This window comes from Balearica regulorum, chromosome 18 (genome assembly GCF_011004875.1).
Source record: "Balearica regulorum gibbericeps isolate bBalReg1 chromosome 18, bBalReg1.pri, whole genome shotgun sequence".
NCBI lineage: Eukaryota > Metazoa > Chordata > Aves > Gruiformes > Gruidae > Balearica > Balearica regulorum.
Window position 1 is genome coordinate 11,379,899 of NC_046201.1, and position 24,738 is coordinate 11,404,636.

The following is a 24,738-nucleotide window of genomic DNA, read 5'->3' on the forward strand; positions in this document are numbered from 1 at the left end:
TCAGCTACAGGTAGTCTGTTGAAATAAACCTCGCACACACACACCCCCCCCAAATAGTCCCCGCAGGAGACCTGCGCGCCCCTGGGAGTCCTGACCGCTAGCACCAACCTTCCCATCACCTCTCCACGCACCAGCTCCAGACTAGTCCTGCTTTGTTGCTGGGATGAGGGAATTCGGCATCCAGCCACCGAAACTGTAACTCTTGGGAGAAAGAGGGAAGAGAAGCGTGCTTGGCTCCTTCCTCCTGGCAAGCATAGGCGTGTTCCCTGCAGCACGGGCTCTGGCTCCTCCGCGCTCGTGTAAGTGGTCCCATCGCACACGTTAGCCAGCGAGTGGGAGTTCAGAGCACTCCATGGGGGTGGGGGGGGGAGACGGGCCAGCGGCTGAAATGAGGCCCCTGGCCTCACGCTGTGCTCAAGCCCCTGTTTCAGTACGTGCCTGCACGCCCCACCGCAATGCCAGCGAGCCAAACCCTGCTCCGGCAGCGCCAGCTCTGCCTTGCGCAGGTTTGCCCAGCCTGGTTTCAAAGGATGCAATTTGCCCTTCCCTCCGAAAAATACCCACCCATTTCTCTGCTGCTGCCACCCCCGCCGTGACACCGCTGCCTGCCACAGCAGGCTGCTGCACGTGCCGTCAGGAGCCAGTGCCATCCCTGTGAGCCCCAGAGGACTAAAACATCTGGACTGCCATCAGTACATTCCTCACTAATGAGGCTATTTCAGGCTGCCTTGACTCTGTGGGTTGAGTGCCTGCACTGCTTTCAGAGCAGAAGGAGCCACCGTACTCGGGACTGTGCAAACACAGAGCGAGACAGGGCTTGTCCCCAAGGATCTAACCTGCTGTTAGAGACGATCTTCTGATTTGGGTTTGTAGGTCTGAGATCTCAGCTCCTCTGTCTCTGGATAAACTATCTGGCTCATTCCCCAAAAGCAGAGCGGGGAGATACACAGCGGTGAAAGGTAGCCAGGAGGTGTGGGGGTCACATACTGCACCCGAGCTTCTCCGTCAATGTGGGAGAGCAAAACCACCTCAGCTCCAGTTCTGAAAACGGTGCCAAAAGCAGCTTTTTAAGCATGGGAGAAATATCTGAAACTCAAATCAGGGAAAAGAGTAGCCTGCGGGTAATGACGCCTGTTTTGGCTGAGAGTTGCGGATTAGAAACAGTGGAGGAAGCCCAGAGAGAAGAGCACATCACTCCCGTGCGCTCAGACACTTCTCTTCTTGGAGAGGTGCATCGTCCAAATGGAGTGGGGCTTTGGAAAAACATCTGCTGAGCATGTGCTATCATGGCAGCTCCGGCGATGGGAGACCGTGCTGCTCCAGGGAGTGCGGTGAGTTCCCATGAACGCGCTGGAGGCAAAGCTCCTCTCTGCATCGACCGGAGGTGCCGGATGGCGACAGTCCGGGCCAGGAGGAGAGAAGGCAAAAAAACGAGGATGGCCTTAGGGTTTTGCTGGAGAGGCGGCATCACCATCACAGGCCGGAGAATTGCACCGCGCTCCTCATCAAGGGGCTCGAAAGCCGGCCAGCTTCCCCAGCTCAGTCTCCGTACAAGTGTGGCTAGCAATGGTCACCACCTAAATAAAAGCAGGTGCCACAATAAATTTGAAAAAATGTTTGGTGTACAAACAAGATTCGCCACAGGCTGTGCTGGGACTACTGTAAGATTGATGGGTTGTATAAACACTAGTTAAAAAATGTGGATTTCTCACTTTGAATCTATTCCATGGGATAACTTAAAATTCTTACAATGCTTCAGCTTGAATTTCTAGAATAAAATAATGAGAATTTTGGAAGGAAAGTGTTTTTTATATGACTTTAAGGGGCTCAGTTGCTAATCTGACAAGGCAGTGATGGGCTTTGAGGACTTTGCTGAAAAGGGTCTAAGCCTCATTTAGCTGTGTTTGCAACATCACCTGAACCATCACATCACTGGCTCTGCTGCCATCGGTCCAGCATACACGTACACCATCCCCTTCCTGGTGTTAGCCCCAGGTGAATGAAACCACTCTTAAAACAAGCATTTTCAATCTACACAAAAAGACAAGACTTTTCTCTGTATGTCTTCTTGTGGATGAACTTGTTTAACCCCAAGATTTTGCTCTGTCATCACAATTTTAGGGACTTGCTTCCTGTTCCCTACCCTGGTGATGAAGACCATTAGCAACGGAGGATTTGAAATGCGAAGGGGAAAAGGCAGAAATTTGCACTGCTGTCAGCGAGCCTGTGGCTTACGTGGGGTTGGGAACAGAAAAATGGGGAAAAAAATCCTGGTTTCAAACAACTGTGCAACTAGGGAAAGGAGAGAGCAATATATGGTTTGACTCGCATTTTATGGAGAACCCAAACAATGCGAATATATATATATATACACACACATATAAATACACATCCACAGAGAGAAATAACTATCTCAATAAGTATCTCCACCTTGAGAGCACGTCCCCAGCTGGCAGGAAGAGTGGGGCTCAGGGGGCTGCCAGGATCTTGCCCTGGGATGTGCACCGAGCACGGCTGGGTCTCAGCTGGGTGGCCGGGGAGGAGGCGGGCGCTGTGCCCCAGGATACTGAGCTGCATGGCTAACCCCTGGCAGGGCTGCGAGAGGAATGGGCCTTTCTCCAGTGTAAAACACTGTTTGGATCAAAATGCACTGAGAGAGAGTGTTTTTTACCTTTTCTGATAAAACTGGTGGAATGGCTAGCTGAAAAGCTGTTTCAAGTAGAAAAAAGTGGAAGAGGAAACATTTAAATTCAGCAAACTTCTAAACCAAGAGGAATAATAGATCCTGGAGACATTTACTTACTTTTTCTGACATTTGTTTTCCACCAAACCATGAAGAATTTATCAAATATTTTAGTCCTGTCTGCATTCATGCCCAAAAAACTTCATCGAGCTTTTTACTTTCAACTCCAAGGCAGTTGTCATCACTGATAGAGTCAGGCTGAAATCACTGGAGAAATCACTAGCTTCAATGAAACCAAAATTTACCCACTGATTCCAAAAGCCAAAAAAACCCCAACCAAGGTTCCCAGCTGGGACACGACTCTGTGTCAGGACACTCACATACTTCCAGAAATTATGATTTGTGCTCATCTCCTGCCTGCTGACAGCATATAAAAGAAGCCAACCCTCTGCGAGCTCCTGTGTTGAACCTACAACGGATATAGATCTAAACCAGCCTTGAGCTACCTTTTTGCCTAAACTATTGAGTTTTAGACTTTTGGCTTCAGCAGTGCCAGGTCTGGCGCCTTTGTTGAGTCTCCTCCAGGGTCCCAAGAGTGGCCGTCAATGCTCTGAGCACGATGATGCTCCGTCCCCTGCGGCTCCCTGCTGAGGGACACAGCGGACGCTGCAAGTCTGCACAGGCTCGAAGAACAACTGGAACAAGATCATGTGAAACAAATCCATTGGGGGATATTAAAATTCAAGGACAGCCCTGTCAGCTCAGGAAGTCCTTGAGATACTAATTGCTGGAAGCTGGGAAAGTAGACTGGGAAAGTATCACAGGGTGCTTGCCTTGGTCTGGTACATTTATCTAAGCATCTCCTGGTGGCTCTGTCAGAGGCTGAATCCGGGGCTCACCAGACTTTGGTCTGAGCCAGCACAGCCATACCTGTGCTCCTACACTGCCCAAATTTTCCTTAGCATTTTGCCAAAATTTTCTTTCTTTTTTTTTTTTTCTCTCCTTTTTTCATAATAGCAACGAGTTTCGCTTTTTTTTCTGGCTGCTGATACTGTTTTGGGAATTCTCTCTCCCTCGAGCATAATAATCTGCATTAGTTATGCAACATACTGTTAACATGGGTTTTGGCAATCTTTCATTTCACCCAAATTCATTTCAGACTCCTCCAAGACATTCACTGATTATTTTTTTTCCTTAGGCAACAAAACCACCCAAGCCTCCTTTCTGAATAGCTCCTTGACAGACCGGCCTTGACTGTTCGTCTGGCTCCTGGGCTGACACAAAGCTTATCTGGCATGAAGCAACTCTGACATGCTTTTATTAAGTTATTTTCTTTCCTTCAGTCAGTAAACAATTAGCTTACCAACCTGGCTCTGCAGGGTTTATTGGAATGATGCAGGAGGGTGGGAATATGGCTGTGGGATGCAAAGGAATTTCGACTAACTAACTTTCTCAGCAACTTGGCTGATAAAGCCGGCAATAAAGCAGCAATAAACAGCAATAAAAGCAGGCACGTCCTTCTTCAGAGCGAAGGCATTTAAATAAAGGAAACACCACGTCAGTGCAGAAAGGCAGCCGAGGCAGACAGGGATAATATTTAGAAGTCATCTATGAAAGCAAATCATTTAATGGTAGGAAAGCAAAGGCATCTCGCGCATCAGAAGCAGGAGGGCAGGACGGTTGTTTAATGCACCTGGAATACGTCACAGGTAGAGGCTGCTCGGCTGCAAGCCCCAAAATAACCCTGCAGTGATCAAACCGAGCAGCTTTACCCACCAGCACCTCAGTCACGGGAGGCAAATCCATCCCTGTGCAGGAGATCCTGCTACAAGCCACATGTCTACTGGAATTTCACCCAAACCCCTCTCCCTAGAGACCCATTTTACAGGAGTTTTGTGGCCAGGTTGGCTCCTTGGCTCCTGTCATGGGATGGGCGTAAGATACACTGTGAGAGGGGGAAAAAAGAAGTCAGACTGAAGCACACGTAGGATTCGATGATCAAAGTGCTTGGGGGGGATTTTAGAGCTACAGAAGTAACATCAATATTGTCAACTTACGGAAAACTGGTGTGGAGAGAATGAACCCCCAAAGGGACCAGGAATTCTCTAATGTCTGGGGAATCTGCTGCAGGAAAGCGGAAGGTATCTGTGAGAGAAACTGGAGAAGCTGCAACTGCAATTCCTCTGGGCACGGCCCAAATGGAGGAAAGAAATGCATTGCCAATATTGTGTAAAGAAGCGTCGAGAGGGTAGGACGGCAAGATAAAATTTAGAGTTGGATAACTGCGACACCGTAGAAACGCTGTCAATTAGGAGAAAGCTTTAAAGGAGTTGGGCTAGTGGGAAAGATGAGCGTTTGGGGTGCTCTGAAAGTAAAACTGGAGAAAAGAGGAGACTTTGGGTGCTGACTGTTATCGGTGTGCCCTCACAGTAAAACAGAGCTCAGATCTTTTTTTCCTCTGACTCAAAAATGAAGGTGAAAGTGCAATGAAAGTGAAGCTGTCACTGATGCCAGGACTTTGCTCAAGTTACTTAGAAGCTTGAGCCTTTCAGAAAGGGACTGTGGGTGCTCAGCCAGGGACAAATTCATGGGGGCCGTTTCTCAAAAAAGAAAACGAAAACCAGCCATCTGGAGCAGGGCTTCCAAACAGCAGAGCAGCCAAAATCACCAGGATTTGTGAAAGTCTTCAGCGAAGGAACGTGGGGAGAGTAACAGTGCAAAGCAGCACGAAGGCTAGCGAGGATGCTAACAAAAACTGGAAGTCCCTACGAGTGCAGCATGCCATCGAGTTATTTCAGGGAGGGAGACAAGTGGAGAAAGGGAAGGTGTGATGAGCTGGATAGTTTTTCCTGGTTATGGTTGTATCTTCTCTTCCGACAGGGTGGCTGCTGTCTCCAATGGACGCTGCTCCAAGGTACACACAAAATAGAGGAAATCTATTTTTAGTCTCACAGCGACAAAAGTGTTAGTAAAAAAAAAAAAAAAAAGTTAAAAAGACAATTGCTTCCTGTTCAGGGCTGCTGATGCGAAGAGAGATCCTGCCAAGATGCTGAGGCCGGGGCAGGACCTCGGTGCAGGTTACAGCTCTCGGGGGCTGCCCCTGGGAGAGCAGAGCAACCACCGCTGGGAGACCCAGCGAGGGCGAGCGGGTCGGTCTGGATGTGTGAGACGGAGTCATCTGGGGATGCGAGACAAGAAAAGATGCTCTCAGCTCCTGCGAGCCCTCAGCTGGGCCAAGAGGTCCATGGCCTGGATTCCCAAGGGAGGAGAAGGGACTTGAGCTCCTGCTCCTTCGGGATTCTTGGTGCCTACAGGCTTTAGGCTGAGCTCAACTCTGCTTAGGTTAAAAGATTCAAGAATGTCTAAGTGACACGTGAGTCTGAGGAGACAATTTGCACAATGACTTTCACACTGAACCTCAGACTGATTTGAGACTTGTCCCTCTGATCATTCCAATACTTGGTGAAATAGGTCTGATTTACAGCAAGAGAGCAGGTACCAAGGCAGTCAGGGTGGCTGGCTTAAGGACCGATTAATTTCTTTATCTTCAAAGTGCTTTAGTGCTTCCACCAGCAAACTACATACAAGGGGTTAAATTAGGAACCAATCCATACTCACCAAAATCAAAACCACAGCATTTTCTTCAATTAGCTCGTCAAAAGTACTTCCTCATTTTAATAACTAGCACTAACATTTTAGATGACACGTAAAATTTTTCAAAAGCAAGAAAATTATCATTTGAAATCAGTTTAAAATGCAAGTTTCTCTATTTAGAAACAGAACATACTGCAACGCTTTACGGGACAGTTTGTATTTCTTCTGCTGCACCATTAAAAATGCATTATGGATGTCAACAGCTAATTACTCTGACAACAAGCTTTACTTCCCCTTGTGCTTTTTCCACATCAGACAGACTCAAAAGGAGGAAGACACCACAGTTTTTCTCCTAAAATCACAAACTGAAAGGGTAGGAATTAATCCCTGTGGGTGGATTTACTCTTAGCCGAATACATGATATTTTCAGCTACTTTCTGGCACACTCTGAAAAAGCAGTGGAAAGAGAAAAACCAAAGGGGAAAAAAAAAATCCTGGTAGACCATGTAACACACAAAGTGATCATTTAATTTCTACTCAGGGTTTTCATCAGCACGTGAAAGTATAATCATGTATTTTCAAAGCATCTTTGCAAAACTGGGATTGCATCCTAGTAAAACTGGGAATACCCCAGATACTGTGAGTTCAGCTAAGCCCAGCCTAAACATAACCCACCAGCCGCGCAGTGCTGGGAAAGTTCTTGCGCATCCCCATGCACTTCTCCTGGTCAATGAAGAGGGAGTTGGCTTTGACAGCCAGGTCATGCTCCAAGACCGACTTGGCACGAACCAGCGTTTGCAGCGTGTCCTCGGCATCTCTCAGCCGCTGCTGAAGGCTCTGGATCGTCTCATCGATTTCATAGACCTCATTGACGAGGCTGGAAAACAGCAAGAGCCCCCCGTTAACAGTCCCATCACGGGGGTGGTTTCTAGCACAGCGTTGCTGATGGGCCCCTTGGGCACAGGATTTCCCCCTTCAGCGTGCGCAGACTAACTCGGACCCCCGGTTTCTGGCAGAGGCATGGGAAAGCCGAGGGCAGAGCTCCTCTGGATCTCAGCGGGGAGGCACGGTTAAGTTCGCTGGTAAGACTCTGGCAATGCTCAGCCATGTCTCCCAGAGCAGCTCGTGCCACCGAGAAGAGGGATGAGCAGCTGTGGTTTCCTGTTCCTGTTTGGTTTTGTGGGTTTGTTGGTTCACCCTCCTGGATTTCCCGGTGCAGGGGTCCTCCCCACACCCACGGATGCGCACACAGCAAAACAGGACAGCTGGAAGAGGCTAAAAGTGAATGTGAAACAAGTGGAGGATGGAAAAAAACAATGGCGTGTGAGATGCTAAACAGGCTCAGGGGCTGGGTTTGAATGGTTTTTCACATGGAGGTGTGAGGTTTGGGGTGCTTCACGGGGGGTGCTGGGCACCCAGGGCTGCCTGCTCCTCCACAGCCCCTTGGGGTGCAATCCCAAAGAGCTCACATGCCCTGGAAAGGATCTCCAGTGTCCCCAGGGGAGGGAAGGACAGCCCTGCCTGCTGCTCCATACGGCACACCCTTCCTTGCAGTTACCCGAAAAGAAGGAGCTAAGCGCTCTCAGCACGAGCCGGTCAGAGAGTAAAGGGCTTGTCCTTCAAAATTGAGCACATCCAACCGCTGGGAAGCAGGCAGGAGAGAAGATGAGGTTTACCCCAGTGGGAAAAATCCAGCCCCTGAGGGGGAGGCATCAGGCTGTACCCGGCCATGGTGTACAGCCTCCCCCGTGGGCGCAGAGCCCTCCCGGCACCCAAAGGCCGGGATACCTGCTCGTTGCTTTCGGTTAGATCAGTGCACTTCTGGAAAGACTATTTAGAAAAAACCAAACATGATTAATTTTGTCATCCAGTGATGCTCCTGAGTGCTACCACCAGTGACTCCTCGAGCACCCTGCCAGCCCTGCGCTCCTGCCTTACCGGAGCTGGGCAGTGTCCCGGCACAGCTCCATGTTTGGTCTCCGCGTGCGCTCGTCCAGCCGGGTCTGAGCCACTTTTAACGGAGGCCCTTTGTCCCTAATGGCTTTTCGGATGGCTTCTATGTTCATCTCGATCTGGAAGATTTCCTGCAGTGTCTGGCGTGAAAAAGAAAAGACGTGCATAAATTAAAAAATACATTCTGAAGTGACCACATCATTTCCCTTTTCTCCTGTCCGTTTGCAGAAAAAAACAAGTCTGATAAGCAGACCCCGGGCTCGGACCACTGTCACTCTGCCACATATCGAGGCACAGATCTGCAGAGACTTCTCTGTAGGGCAAAGCCCCTCTTTGCTGTTGCTGTCACATCAGAGGAGGGTTTGGAGCAGTGTCCCACCCAAAGGGAGGGGTTCAGGCTACCTTGGCCAGGTGGGTCTGAATCTTGCTCTTGGCGTCGGCCATCTCGGCGATGCGGTTGGTGAAGGCGACGTTCACCACGTTGAACTGGTGCCACATCTCGTTGGCTGTCACCACCAGCAGGTTCTCGATGTTGTCCCGCAGCTTGGCGGAGGCCGCCCGTTCGCTCTGGGAGAGGAGGATGTTGTTGTCCGTGAACTTGGCCCACGACTCCGGCACCGAAATCCTGGTGGCGGGGAGAGGAGAAGTCCCGGGTAAGCCCGTGCTGCTGAAGCTGGCCGTGGGCAGGCATGGACCCTGCCAGGGAGCAGCGTGGATTAAATGTAGGTTAAATCTATGCTCTTCATTTGGCCACGTGAAAGTGAAACATCTGGACACCATTTGTTCGATAGTGCTTATCAAATGATGACATGTTCATGAAGACAACTGTAATGCTTATGAAAGCTCCGACAAACAAAATTCCCCCGGAAAAATAGAGATTTTAATCAGACCTCATATTTACATGTTTGAGGCATTTAAGTGCCAAGTGATTCCCAGCTTCACAACAACGCCCAGATTGCAGTCAGTTCATTTTGCTCACAACTTACCTCAGTTTCATACTAAACTGAACGAGCATTAGATAATATTTGATCCCCTGTCTGTGCAGGATGAAGTTCACGCCTGTGCAGTAGCCCAGAACAAGATCAACAAAAGACTTAAATACCACATAAGCTCCATTTAAAACATGCTGATCTTCGGCACATTTTACCCCCCTCTGAATTTTCGTGTCAATCCTTTGCAATTCATTTGCCTGCCTAAATACGTCTGAGGTCTACTGTGAATAATTATTCAAACATTAGAAAAATTGAATCAATCTATGCCCCTCCATAAACTGCAGGCATCTGTGCGAGCAGCAGATTTATTCCCTCAGCCCTTTGCCACTTAGGGCATATCTCTGCGAGCGCTGGTTTAGGTCACCATTCATTTACTGCAGAGCCAAAGCCGAATTCCTGGCACTCAAAAGCAGCTGAACTCTATCCTAGGACTATGATCTCTATTTCTTTATCTTCTGTGTCATTTCGGCTCCCTGCCAGGCCTTCTCCGTGCAGGGTGAACCCCCCAGACTTTACGTCAATGAAGAGCACTCAGGCAAGCACTGACACATCTTTGAAAATATGCATAAACTTAATGAGCTGAGCAGAGGTGCTGGACTGAATTCATTTCCAGGCTGATCTCTGAACCCTGATATAATGTTTAATTAGGTAGGACTCGCTTTCACCCGCCGGATGTTCGGCATCCAGCTGAAAGCAGAGGGTTGTTGTCCCTTTACGGTGAGCGGAGAGAAGCGGCCCCTCCCAGGCGGGTGTCTCCAGGCGGGATGGACGTGCCGTGCAGAGACACGTGCCCTTACGGGGAGCTGGGGAAAAGCAGCTCCCTGCCAGGAGAGGCACCGTGCACCCCGGGGACGCGCGTGCCTGGTGTGCACTCACGTGGCATCCACCCGCTCGACCCCTCGGTAGTAGCCGATGCCATCGGAGGTGTTCCTCAGGTAGTGGCACTTGTCGTCGATGCGGAGGGCTGCCTGCTTGTTGGCCAGGTCCCTCTCCAGCTCGTGCTGGGCCGCCCTGTTGGACCTTCAACACACAAGCAACCACCATCACCAGGGATGCATGGGTGGAACGGTTTCCTCCCCATCCCGCTTCCCTGAAGCTCCCACCTGGGCAGCTGCGTGCTCCCACAAGCATCACTGCCCACTTCCCATGGAGCCTGCACGGGATTGACACCTGCGGGGTGTGGGGAGAGGTGGGGGGTCTACATTACAACTGCAAATGCACATCAGCCCTGCAGCATGAGATACGGAGCTCCTCCTTACACAAGCTGGGCTTTCGCCTGATCCAGGTACCGCTGCATCCTCTCCTGGCACGACCTGATGACATCAACTTCCTGGGCAAAGGCAAAGCACGACCCCATCAGCGTCCATGCTCAGTTGTCATGGTCACACTCATCCCCTTGGGCTTCTCCAACCCTGCACACAGCAAGAACTTGCCGGCTTGTCCTTCTGCCCAAAGAACACAGGCAGGGAGCGGAGAAAGTGCCCTCCAACCCCAGCGCACTGGCATGTAGTGACTGGGAAGGATAGGAGGGTGCTGTGGCTGCAGCCGTGGCCACTGTCTTCGCTTTTGGGGTGGGTTGCCAAGCGTTCTTTCATCTTGACATCAATGTCAAGTGCTGGTTAGCTCCACTACAGGGAGACAGGGACAGATCCTGACCTGATATGAACAGGCACAGTGGTTCCCTGGACCAGCAGCGCTACACATCCCTGTCCCCAATCAGCATCTGCCCTTTTTGCTCCCAAAATGTTTTCCTTCCCAGGAGAAATCCCATCCATATGAGCCAAGAGGAGATGGACTTTATTTTGGTGCAAATCCCCAGCCGTTTCTAAGAAACATTCAGCTCCACCACAGGAAGGCACATGTTGCTCTCAGCCCACTTGACTTCAGCACAAATCTGTTGCATTTGTGAAGCCCCAGCTACTGGAGGCAGGTGATTATTGCTCCAAACCCAGTAATTTTTAAGCCCTTCTGTCTGCAGGAGCCAGCTAAAAAGCACAGCCTAAATGTGTCCCAAACACTTAAAATCCAAACTGCCATTATAGAGATACCCCCTCTGATTATTTTCCTGAAATCTCATGACCTTTAAACTAATATTTTAATTTTTTTTAGGGGCTGACTCACAAGAAAAAATCTTCTAACAGAGCGGTGGCTTCACAGTCCCAGGGGCTGCAATTTCCTTCCCAGTTTCGTGATGCCTTTGCAGTGATTGTATTTCACTGTACCCTACATTAGGATCCCATCTTCTGTGCCAACTTTCATCGTGTTTGCTTTTTATTCATAATTTAAAGCAGACTATATAAAGGCAGGCAGGAGTGCGTGTTTTTATGACTTCTATAAAATACATTGCCTAAGCACACATAGCGGCAGTCCTACTGCGGCCACGCTGCTCTGAGCAAAGCAAAGCTGGGGGTAGATGTAATATCTTTTATTAGACCAACTAATATAGTTGGGAAAACCAGACAAGCTGTCGGGCACACACTGCCTTTTCCATATCTGTGTGTGCATATGTGTGTAATATATCTATAGATATATGTATGTGACATAGATACATACAGATCCTGTTCTGGCAGGGCTCTGAAAGGCAGGATGGTCTCGCAAACTCCTTGAAGAGGGACAGAGGACCCCGACATGCTACACAAACAGCTGATTTTCTGCTCTTCCTTCCTCTGGAAGGGCAAGTCTTTCCCACACTGCGTGGGCAGGTTGCTGCATGGGGGGACGCCGTCCCCTGGCCCAGCAGCTTTTGGGGGTTTGAAGCCCCCACCTCACCTGGAGCCCATGAGGGAACAGGGTTGCAAAGCCCATTTAGGGCAGTTCAGGTAAAAATAACTTTAACACATGATCTGTGTTGCCAAACTTACTGTGAAGAGCTGCTTCTCCACATTGTCATGGACTAGGTCGATGCCCATCCTCTTCTCCCGGTGAAGCAAACACTCCTGAGCGACCTGTTGGGGACATGCCGTCACTGCTGGCTGCAGGGGCAGGGCTCCCTACAGGGACGGTCCCCATCTCAAGTCAGGTAAGAAAAGAAATTATAGGTGAGCATAGAGGTGACAGCAGGGGGAAAAAGTGCCCAGGGCAGTTGGTTTAGCTGACGACGAGCATCCAAGCTGCAACATCAGCATTAAATCGACATGAGGGAGCACACGTGTCCCTGGGGCAACCACAGCTGAATGCGGGGACCTGTGTCAGGCTTGATGCTGACCTCGCCAGAACCTCATAGTAAGACATGGGCTTTTGTCTCCCAAATCAGGATTTTGGATATACCGCTTATAAAAATATTTGGTTAAGCAAATACTGTTCTGATGTGCTCAGCATGTGCTGATAGGGGATGCAGCAGATGGCAAGGGATTTGTTTATTACTAACTTAACTAATGGTCTCTTAATAAAAACTTTCTAGATGTTACGGAGCTGCAATGAAACTTAATTAGACGTTTGAATGGCTGCAGATGTTTCAGCAGCAGGCTACGGCTTGCAGCCCACTGGACAGGGTGCTTACCTGGAGAGGGGCCTCCGTCTCGGCCAAGGCTCTCTCCAGTCGTTTCTTCACATCTGTGAGTGTGTTGGTCTCCCCAATCATCTCATCCAGCTCGTGGCAGAGCTCTGATTTCCAAAATTCAATATCATTGACACGTTGTCCCAGGTTTTTGGTGCTTTCTACTTGTGTTTTCTTTGTCTGTTGATATTTATCCTGAATCATGCGGGTGGTATCAACTCTCAGACGCTCCGCTTTGTGCCGGGAAGTCTCCGACTCCTTGTAGTTGGTCAGGTTGGACTTGTACCAGTCATCAGGGGTGTACCTGGTGAAGAGGGTTGTTCTGTTGGGGACAAAAGGAAGCGTCTCGCTGGGAGTTAACTCCTGGGAGCCTTTGGAAAACGGAGCCAAAGTTGGGTTGATGGCAGCTGCTTTGTAGTAGGCGCTGGGCATCCAGGGGAGGCTGAAACTATGAGGCAAGGGGTAGTAAGGAATCCGGTTCTTATAGCTCGAAGCCATGGTGCTGATGGCAGGCAGAAACTTGGTAGGTGTTGATCTTGGGTGGGCGTACATTGTCGTTAAGGGAGAGCCAACCAGCTCCATTCTTGAACGCTGCTATTCAGGTACGTGTCCTGCACAGAGGAGGAGACAGAAGAAGACAACCTCACTCACTAAGCTCCTGCACTGGCCTTACTTCTTACAGCAACACACGCAACTTGTAACACAAACAGCGATGCACACAGCACCCACACGTCGCCTCGACAGGCCTAAAACTCTTGAAAGCAAATCCCTTCTGACAGCAGCCCAAGCATTTGTATACATAAGGATTTGACTTTGTTGTTAGGATCTAGCATCAAGTCTTGAAACGCGGAGAGAAACAAATCATAGCTGCTAAGGAGAATGACAGATATTATGCCTTCGTTTTCCTTAAATCTGTCAATCCAGTGAAACTGTAGTTGCTGATTCTCTGCTGTTCATTTGTTTCTTTTGGCTGGCGTATCTGCTGATCTGCTAGTACTCCAGATGTAATTTTCTCTTTAAAAGTTCCATTACCAGCCCCAACACAGAGCTGCTACCAACCCAGCGCGATTTGTGGGGAAGGGACTTCATCCTCATCATCTCTACCTTCACTTGGATTAAATGCTCGAGTGAGGAGTCTGCAGGTGAGCTGAACTTTGCAGGACTATGTCCAAATTTGAAAAAAAACACCTATTTCAAACTAAAAGGAACAGCCATTTCTTGACTTGCAAAGGAAGAAAAATGTCTATGGCTCGCCCAATGTAAAATAAATGCACTTGGAAAGGAGATATCCCACAAAGTCTTTTCAGAGCAGCTTGTAAACGCCAGCCTTGCAGTAACCCTAGGAGGAACGGCCACACAGGAGGATTTTGCCTCCAACAACTGCATACGGCACTGTGGGTGCTATTGCTCAGTCAATTATTATCAGAAATATAATGCAGAGGGCCACCAAATGTACCCAACAGACCTAATCTGAGGGCCAACACCCAGTAGGGTGTGTTGTGCTCGGCATGAAGTTCTTGGGTGGTTACAGGTGTCACCCACTGGCAGAGTGAGTCCCTGTGGCTGTTGTAGCCAGCTGCTGTATTGCAGGGATGTGTCCTCTCCCTAACACCGTCCCGTCCCCACTGCTCCCAGCCGGGCTCAGAGCCCCAAAGATTAGCACACTGGTGTGCCACAACGAGATCCCTGGACTGGGGTGGGGGGGTTGACCCGAAGCATGTGCTAAATCCTATTTGTTACAAGGAAATCAACTTTATTCCTTTAAAACTGGATGTTTGCATGAAATAAACTCTTTTTTATTCTAGAACAAAGCATCTACACAAGCAACCATGTGACTAGAGGTTTAATTGCTCCTCCTGGGCTCCCCTGATCACTTTGCATGTGTAGGCGAGCTGAGAGAGGCTGGCTTATTTTTAAAATCATAAAACCCTGGGGAAAGAGAGTTTCTTTCATTTTAGTCACCTCTGCAACAAAGAACGCCTCTCTCTACACAGGGGCAGGACCGACGAGTCACAGTTTCCTACTGGAAAAGCTTAAAAGGCGATAGATGGGATGCAGAGACAGGGCAGGCTCTGCCCGTGAGCTGCTGTTCCTGTGCACCGGTGGTAACCCTCTTTAATGCTCGCTGCCCGTTGACTCTCTTGGAGCCGTGCCCGTTTACACCGGGTGATGAGCAGACAACACGACTAATTAAACTGCACCTTTTCCATCATCTAGTTATAGGGACAGATGACCTAAGGGACTTTTTGTGTCACTGGTGCCTGTAATGGTTTGATGCATTGAGATGAACAGTGTCTCAAAATGCAGCTACTAAAGAAATGAACAGCGAACGCAGGAGAATAACAGGTCTTTTAGGGCAAATCGGAGAAAAATAGGGATGAGTCAGAGGGCAAAAGTGCACAGCCTGCAGCTGGGAAATCATTGAACTTTGAGGACTGTATTTTCAAGCCTTGCCCAATTTTGGCCATGCTGGCGTGGGCTGCCCCAGTACCTGACTTGAGAGCAGCATAGCTGCGGGCGCCGAGTCTCTGCCCGGCCAAAGAGGCTGTGGGATAGGCAGCGGGAAAATCACACCCTCAAATTTAGCAAAAAAGCTTTCGCAAACACGACCCTCCGAGCCAGTTTGGCAGAACCGAGGATGAAATGTCTGTGCTCAGGTCCAACAAAAACCACTGTGCGTGCCGGTTCCCACAAACCAGTCACTTCAGCCCTTTTGTCCCTGCTAGGGACAAACAACTGCACTTTCCCTAGCTCCGTGCCACTTATTTATACCTGAGACACAGCATTCAGAGCGCGAGACGGCTTCCCTGGCTCTCACCCCTGCAAATAAATTATTCCCTTTCGGATACTGACAGACACACATTTAAGAAAGGGAGGAAAAAAAACTTGGGAATGGACCAGGGCTGCTTTTCCCTGCATTTCCAGCTGGAATAAGTGCCCCTGCACCCCCCTTGGAATAAGCTGCCCCAAGGGGACGCTTTCTGAAGACAGACGAATGACGGGAGCCCCCGACCACCTAGTTTGGGCACCTTTGGAGGATAGAAAAGATATTGGGGAGGGATTAGGAGAAACACCTGTTTTTTTAGCCCTCCCCTCCCAGTTAAAGCACATGCTCACCCTTAGCTGCCTGAGTGAGGGGTGTGATCCGGGGGTTTGAAGGTGCGTGGGGGGGCTACACTCACTGCTGCGCTGTCGGGCTCGGTGGCAGCACCACCAGGCGCTGCAGCATCCCCGGTGCCGTCAGTGACACAGGACCAGGGGAGCGTTGCCACGGGCGCAGGGTGCTCAGTGACCACGTTCTGCCATGGCAACTCCCTGCAACTGCTGTAGCAACCTGATGCAGCCACTGGGCAACCCAGTGCTCTCAACGGGCAACTCAATGACACCCCAGGCAAGAACATACCCTCACATGGCATCCTAGTTCCTGTCCTGGACAATCTACTGCCCTCACTGGGCAACTTTGTGCAGCCCCTGGGCAACCAAGTGCAGTTGTTGGGCAACTGTTGAGCAGCTGAATGATGCTCTTAGTAATATGGTTTATTTTAGGTCATCATGCAAGGAGCAGGGAGTTGGACTCGATGACCCTTATGGGTCCTTTCCGACTTGAGATTTCTGTGATCCCATGAACTCAGTGCCCTCAGTGGGCAGCCCAGTGCCCTTGGTGGGCAACCCAGTGCAGACTCTGTGTAACCTAGTGCCTTTGCTGGGCAACTTGATCCTCCCTGGACAACCCCCGGTGCCCTCAACGGGCAGCCCAGTACAGCCCTTGGGCATCCTAGTGCCATCCCTGGGCAAACCAGTGTCCTCACTGGGCAACCCAGTTGCCAGCACTGGTGGTCCCGGGCCAGCCCGTGGCCGAGCAGAGGCCTCGCTGGGGCAGGCAGGTACACCAGGGTGGGGGTGCTGGCACCCCAGGTGAGGAGATGCCTGGTGTCCCCAGGAGCTCCACCACAGCACAGCTCCACGCAGCACCATGATATCATGCCCCAATCACCCAGTGACATCGGGAACGTTTCCTGGGAGAGGGCCCTTTCCCAGTTATTTCAGGCTTTACACTGGGAAAAGGCACTGGAACAGGAGGTGTCCAGGGGGCTGGCACAGCCGCTCTGGCTAACCCAGGGAGGTTCTTCTCCAACTTGTGAAAATGCCCATCAGGTCTGCTGTGAGGACCTCTGTGTCCCACTTTATCCAGAGGAAAACTTCTCATTTACTTCATTTTACCGCACTGGATTAACCATCAGCAGCGTGGACGGTTCATCTTACATCCAGGCTGGTACATCTGCATTAGCACAGCCTTTTTCAGCTGCTTCTTGTTTTCCCAGCTATTACAGCTACAGGCTGAGACCGTACCAAAATGAAAACATTTGACAGCTTCTCGTGAGTGCAGGGACACCCTGCCCCGCTGCTCCTGCTCTCTGTGCCCTCCGTGAGAAGGCCGTGCCTCTGCTGCCAACGATCTGACAGAAAACATAACTCAAACTGCTTCATGTATACAAAGTTTAACACACTCTGATTTCACTTTAAACACACGCCTTGCTTTAGCCGGGTGAAGAATCAACTTAATCAAACTGAAATAAAAAGTTCAGCACGCAAATTGCTTTTCTATAGCTGAACCAGATAAAATCGTTTCAATTAAAGCAAGGTAACCCCTGCCCCTCGTCGGGACACGCACACACCCTCGGACCAGCCCTGCTCTCTGGTCCTTGCACCCTCCCAGCCTCCATCTACGCCCGCTCTCGTTCCCTGCCCAGAGCTAATTTCACTCAGATGAATCACTGCGCGACGAGGGACACCACTAATTGTTGTAGGCAACCACAGGGTTTTTGAAGCATTTGTTAAATTAAGCAATAATAATTAGATGACATTGTAAACGGCCCACGGGCGCTCTGCAAAGCCCGCAGACCAGGACTTTCCGGGGAAGCAGCCACACGCACCGCGATGCAGAGGGACAGCAGAGGACATCAAACAGTCAAGTCCACAAGCTAAGTGACTTTCGAGCAAGAAGTTATCAACTGCACACAGTCAGTGGTCCCCAAATCCCTCGTGCTCTGGGGACCACACCGAATTAAGTAAACTATTCACATCACCTCCATTTATTCAGGTAATTAAACTGGGTTCCTTCATTGTGACTACAACTCCACCAGCAGCAAACTCACTAAAATGACAAAACTACCGCTCACGGTTCTGGTGGGGCACATCCAGATTTGGTGGACACGTGAGAACAGAGTTTGTCCCGAAGCCTCGACCATTTTAGCTCAGAATCAAAAAAGAAAAACAAGGGTGAAAACGTGAGGTTGATGTTAAACAGGGGTGCCAATTTTCAGCACGTCAGCCAGGTTTGCCTAGTTGTCTAAACTGGAATTTCAAGGGATACATTTAGATACCTAAGCACAAAATCTACTGCCAAAAGCTGTCAATCTTTCTGTCACAGTTCTACATTCTTGCTGTCTATTAATATAGCATTACGCTGGATCATAAGCTGCCCTTCTTGAAATACCCAGATCCAGATCTTTTATAGCATCCGTCAGGAGTCTACACGTACCCATAACATCTCCCAGTCGCAGTTTTACACCACTCCTGAATATTCCTCTTTCTCCTATAAACACTGTACCTGCCTGCAAGGGATCAGTTATCTATTCAATAGCAGAATAATTTTCAAAAGTCGCATTAATTCATGGAAGATTAAAAAAAAATAATAATGAAACTACGTTTGGTGCATCCCATGCTGTCACGCCAGAGGACAAGGATGCTCACAGGCAGCGCACGCTCCTGTCCAGCCCAGGGCTACTTTAGGGATTCCAACAGGCTTCAAGATTTTATCTATTTCTGAAACCAAGGCTGGCTCCTAGGGACGAGCTGCACATGCAGCTGCAGCCACGGGCACGGTCCTGCAGCAGGCTCCATCTGCCCGGGAAACACGAGACTTTCCAGGGTTTTACTGGGTTTCCTGCGTTCTGGTGAAAATTATGAGTTGACCATAAAGCACAGAGGGCCAAGGATTCTCAAGGTGATGCCTGGGCTGCTTTGATCTCTGCACCTGGCCAGTGGAAAAAGATGGTTATGGCCTTCACTGAGCTCCCCACTGTCACACCAGAGGTTGGGACTGGCAGGAGGAGTGCTGGGGGCTTGGACACCAAACCTGGAGGAGAAGGAGAGGAGGCTGAGCAGGTTGGCAAGGAGAAAGATCCAGCTTTGGACATGGGCAGCCACTGGAGATCATCTGGGGCTCTCCCTTCCTTTGCCCGCAGTCCCTCAAAGAACTTGTGTCCTTTTCTTGTGGTTGGAGAAGCTCAAGTGTTTGTGCTGGCTCCTCCGCAGCCCTGTGCAGCACCTGGAAGTGCCACCATCCTGCTGGTTGGACTGCTTAGAAAATCCCAATCTGCTGGCAGGCACCTCTCTGCGCTCTGCAGGTGGACAACTGAGCCCCAGCAGGGCAAATATTCACGGATGAATAAGGGGTAATGGTAAATTAAAATTTATGGTTCATTCCAACTCATTTGAGTCATTTCCTTGGTGTCCTTAAGCAGCTACAAAAAAACAGTCCATCAACAGGTTGCCCCAGCAAGACCTGACTCCTCTCCCTTGCTCTGGTTTAAGGTGGGATGAACTCTGCGATGTCCATGAGCCTGTACAGCAGTAAATCTAGCGTAAGGAAGAGTTAGCCCTCAGTTAACGCTGCAGCACAGACGGCACTGTCTGCATGTGGCCGTGTTGGCAAAGGCTTGAGAAACCACCTCACGTTGTCAGCACGTGAGTATGTGCAGTCCCGTCCTTCGTTCAGTTCTGACACAGGACTATTCATAGAAAAACTGTTAAAAATGCGCGTTACGAAACCTTTCCTTCCTCGGAGGTGGAATTGTGCTGCATGTATGCTGTTGCCCTGAAAGAGGCATGAGCAACAGTCCAGATATTTTGCACAAATCAGTGACAGCTACCTAAGTGAATCATTCCTTATCTACATGTTTCATGTACGCTTTTATTTTTTTTTTACATTTTTTGGTGAGGTTAGCGATTGCTTTCCCAGAACCTACATATTCTAGCAAAGTTCACATCACCTTTTCCACCTTGACTTTTTTATCACTAAACTCAAGGAATACGTTTGGGTCAACGGCAAATGGACAAGATCAGGCTGCAGCGAGCGGAGACAAAGCAAAACCTCTGCCTGTCCTGCCAACCACCCCCTCATTTCTCTGGTGCAAAGGTAGAGGTGGCCATTCCCATCCCTCTGGTACCCTGGTCCTGACGGGGGGAGCATGTCCCATCTCCAGCCCTGCCTCAGAGCTGAGGGATTGGCTCTCATCTACAGGAAGACATTTCAATGCGTTTCTCAAAGGTGCTAAAAAAAAATGATGGATTTAAGCCAGCAAGACCCACTGTGTGAGACACAAATGTCATTTTACGCTGACATACCTCTGTCCTCACACAAAACTGCCCTGGAGCAACGATGCTCAGGAGCTACAGGTGACACGTAACAGGAGCTCGCTTGCCCCAGTTTGGCCCAGGAACAGGACTCACCTCACCTAAGTTTACACATTGCAACCTAAATAATTTTCATTTACAGTAGGAAGAAATAGGCCTCTCCAGAGACCATTATCTGCACTATCTTAGGTGCCTTTTTTAGGGTTAGACAAATGGTGCAAGGGAAGGCGCATTACTCCCATGTCCCATAAGAGATGCACTCAGACTTGGGCATCTAACTGACCCTGGGTGGGTGAACCCAGACCCTCCTGAAAACACTCTCCATCCTTCAGCAGGGCCAGACCTACTGAAAATCTACCCTCAAAGTTTTGGTTTCCAAAGATGTCAAGTATGGAAAATTGCCTCTAGACTTAGGTGATTTTCACCTCTGAACATGAGACTCTTAACGAAGACAGAAACCAATAAAGAGATCAGAAAGTAGGCTGGTAGATGAATTATTCAGTCTAACCATAGTAGCGTTTGATTGAGCTTTCCAAACAATAAATGTGGCATGAATAAATCATTATAAATCCCTCCTTGAGCTCTCATGATGAGTCACAACCACCAAACCACAGATGCTCAGGGCAGGCTATGCTGCGCATCCACAAGGTTAAGACACAGATAACTCATGTAATCACGGCAATCGTGATCTCAGAAAATGTAATAATTTACTGGTGATGTGCTCAGCGGTGCCCAAAGATCTATGACAAATAAAAATCAGTGATTTTGGGGAGAGTGTCCCTGTAGCTGCTTCAATACACCCTGGGCTTGTGGAGGGCTCCGGGTTTTGCTCTCTGTATTGGCCTCACTGCAAAATCCAAGGCTGTGGGAAAGGTATGATTTAAATTGCATCCAACAAGCAAAGGAGTTGCTCACACCAGTGCAAAACTTACAAAATTCAATCAACTGCACAAAGCAAATAGGTAAGGGAGAGACAGCCGTATGCACGCTCACTGATCCACAGTCGTATAAAAGGTCTAGACGTCGGCATGAGAAAAGATGAACGCGTGCCCGGAGCAGAGGATGCAGAGCATCAAACCACGTCTCTGGCTCCCTGGGACCTGCCAGGAGCCCGACGGGAGTTCACACAAGGTCACATTTTGGGGTCAGCTCCTTGGCACACAGAAAAGGCCTTATGAAACCGTCCCCAGCAATTTTTCCTTTGTATGTCCCATTTTGCTGTAGCCCTTGATTTTTTTGCAACCTCCCAACCGCCTCAGGGGCTGACTTCCTTCCAAGAAGGAGGCCAAGCAAAAACTGTTCAGCGCTGATGGCACCATGGTCCGGTAACTGCTGGAGGGGGGAAAAAGGGAAATGAAACCAGTTCCTCTATATTCGCCTTGAAATATCCCACCCGTGAAAGCATTTAACCATGTGCTGTGTATTAACATCATGACCAGCCCCGTTATTTCAGTGCAATTTAAACACAAACTTAAAATTGAGCTCCAGCATCTGAGATCTGCTGAGTAGAAAGAGATGGCTCGCGTGATTGATGCTACGCACATGCTTTTGTGCTTAGCTGAAGTGAGTTACTGGTGGCCTCTCCACAGTCGTATACATTCCTCATTTCTGGGCCAGATGTGAAAGCAATTAGCATGATGGGAAGACTATCTTTAAGTCTGTGGGGCTTTTTATAGGCTTGTGTTTATTTTTGGACCTACTTTCTTGAGGTGAATTTTGGCAGGAGGCTCAAGGACTGGTTTATGTCATGACTGGCTATTGTTTAAAGTTTTCTATTTCTTTGGCAAGAGTTTGAGTTGGAAAGGGGAGGGGAGAGTTATTGTATTTTTTTTCCTCTGTCATCGTATTCAGGCTACTATTTCACAGACAGCAAAAGGATCACAAAGCCTGCAGAGCCGATAGGAACAACCTCAGCTTCTGCCTCCTCAGGAAATAGCAAGGGCTGAGCACAGTCCCTTGTGGAAGTGCCCAGAAAGCTCATGTGGAAAAAAAGAAACAGCCTTCATGGAAATTACTTTAAAAAAAATATATATTAAAAAAATAATCTCTCTCCTCACTTTCCAGCTCCCCTTGCAGCATTGCCAGGATGCTCTTTCCATGGTTAAACACTCTTCCCCGTGGCAGTGAACTTTTGCACCGTCCTGTGGCACAAACCCTCTCTTGCCTTTTGCTGCTGCTCAGAAGGACACGACCAGAGAGGAGCCTTTGCTCCCCGCTCACCTTGTGCCTGGCAGAAAAGCCCCTGATGCCCCCGCCGTAGGGCTTGCCTACATGGGGAAATAATATCAAATAATCCCGACAGACAAGCTACCCCCAAGACTGCTGGAGCTCCAGAAGAGAAAGGTCCACGTAGCACTTCAATCACTGCAATGTGGTACCCGCGAGGCGCTGGAGAGGTCTGCGGTACCCTTCCTCACCATCGCTGCACTTTTCCAGTTCAGGAAGAGGAAAAACATCTCCCAGCACACAATTGCCTCAGTAAATACTCAGCAAGCGTTCCTTTGCAGGAATGGTTGCAGCAAACCTGCTGGACGCAGCATCAGGACCCACTTGATGTTGCATTTAAGCTCCTGGAGCACGTCTGTTCTGTTTCTACAGCAGCAATACAGCTGAGCTGTGAGCAAGGGTCTGCTGTGGTACACGTGGTACGGCCAGGTCGGGAAAAATACCGCCAGCTCAGGGCAAAAATACCCTCGATAAACAAGGTGAGACATGGGTGTGTGGTGACCTGACTGCCCCCAGGCTGGGGGGAGAAGCCGGCCAGTGCTCACTCCATCCTTTCTCCCATCCCTGTCCCTCACCGGGCTTAGGATACAACCAGCTATTCAGGTTTGAGGAGGCAGATGAGGAAAAGCAGAGGGAACATTGCTCTGCTCCATCATCCCCATCCATCTGCCCAGGAGACCTCAGAGATCTGCAGCCAAAACACAACAATTTAGATACCGGTCGCTTTTATTTGAACTTTCCAAAATACAGGTGGCCTTGGCTGGTCTGTCCCTAACATATGCACAAAACATGCTAAGTGCTTGTGACTCTAATTTACTTTAAAACACTACCCAGACTGTGCTTGACTGAGTTTAACACTTCTGCAAAGAGATCACCTACAGAGTTACTTCTCCTAAAAATGAAGCAATAATTCCACATTTCAGTATCACTTACTATTCAGGATCGCTCACGGGATTGTCTAACTCTGGACAAAATTTCCTTTTATCAGATTTAGCCACCGAGAGCTCTGATAAGCCTAAAGTGTGTGCATTTAAAAGCCATTTTGATATGCAATAAGAAAAACTCCAACTACGTTTAGTTGCTGAATAGGAACAACAAAGCACCCTACCTCGCCTGGCCAAGTGTTAGGCTGGAATCGGAGCCTGAATCTGAAACGTCTTTTCCTTTCAGAAAATTTGGCTTGCTTACCACATTTGTGACTGGCCCTTAGACCTGTCCCAGCCCAAGCCGGGATGCCAGAGATGGATCTGCCGGCGAAGTATGGGATGAATTTGGATCCACTCCCAGCTGCAGCCTGTGACGCTCGGGGCCCTGGGTGGTTTAGGTCAGCATCGCTCTCTGGTTTCCATACATCAGCAGCCCCTGGGGGCTGAGGATTATGGAGGATGTTTACTACTTCAAAACAAAGGGAAACCATTTCCATGTAAAGCTGGCAAATAATTAAGGCAGCTGTGCTCAGATTAGATCCCGTAAATTACTTGATATCATTTGGAAGATTTTTTTTTTTTTTTCTAGAAAGGGCAGATCGAATTTCCTAATAAATGCCCCTTTTTTCCTACCCCTGTGAGTGTCTTTCCCTGTGACAAGCCAGCAAGAGGAGCATTTCTTTTCTGCCATGCCCTGCTGCAGACCTTTAGAACTATCATTAAGATTTCATTACATAATATTTTGCCTGATACTTTATCTCATATTACATGTAAATTTTATCCTTGGAACACTGTGGTCCACTTAGCCAGATGGACAACGCGGTGCCTGCTACATAAAATGGAGAAGCAGGGCTGAATCGATGGGTTTCTTCCCCTGCAAGTAGCAAATGTTTTCAAGTAGTTTAAGTAAAAGGTGTTTTCTGATTGTATCCTGAGCAGCCATCAGAAAAAGGTTAATTCTGGCGTGTTTTGGAGAGATGAATGTTGCTCAGACTAATAGGTAAGAGGATGAAAGTCAGAGGGGTCTCTGCACACTGAACCATAAAGGTTTGCTCCAAAAGGCACCTACGGGTCATTTTGGTTTGGGGTTTGAGTCAACAGCTGGGATTTTCACCTGCATCCCTAAAAGGGATGTGCCAGCCTCTGAGTTATCCTCTAAATCCCACGGCTTCTTCCTGAATCTCACCTTACACAGTTCTAATGCAAGGCACAAACACTTTGCATCATCAGTACTGGGACATGGAGGGGGGCGAGGGGCAGCTGGGGAACAAGCAGCCTCCGCAGGGGTGCAGCCCACGTGCTTTACACACACGTACCACCAACCTGAGGACAGGACCCCTTATTGCCACGGGTTCCCCAAAGCCACCTCGCTGTTGGTCTGTGGCCGCAGGGAGCTCTGCAAAACCCATCCCCAGGGGTTTGCCCCAGGGTGAATCCATCCGGACAACT

General features: G+C 49.2%; 1 protein-coding gene across 4 annotated transcripts in view; it reads right to left on the bottom strand.

Annotated features, from left to right (window-relative positions):
* Positions 1–6,674: 6,674 nt before the first annotated feature.
* TEKT3 (tektin 3) overlaps positions 6,675–24,738 on the bottom strand; it is an 80,656-nt gene continuing 62,592 nt past the window's right edge. For 2 of the 4 annotated variants that reach the window (XM_075770728.1, XM_010307510.2), the window contains exons 2-8: positions 12,722–13,329; positions 12,084–12,167; positions 10,482–10,552; positions 10,099–10,242; positions 8,633–8,855; positions 8,216–8,370; positions 6,675–7,154 (exon numbers count right to left, since the gene is read on the bottom strand). In XM_075770728.1, coding sequence (XP_075626843.1) covers positions 6,938–7,154; positions 8,216–8,370; positions 8,633–8,855; positions 10,099–10,242; positions 10,482–10,552; positions 12,084–12,167; positions 12,722–13,300 — 1,473 coding nt within the window. In that variant the 5' untranslated portion in view covers positions 13,301–13,329 and the 3' untranslated portion in view covers positions 6,675–6,937. Of the gene's footprint in view, positions 7,155–8,062; positions 8,108–8,215; positions 8,371–8,632; positions 8,856–10,098; positions 10,243–10,481; positions 10,553–12,083; positions 12,168–12,721; positions 13,330–23,551; positions 23,726–24,738 lie in introns of those variants that run through there. The other 2 variants (XM_075770727.1, XM_075770729.1) reach the window with 2 other exon arrangements.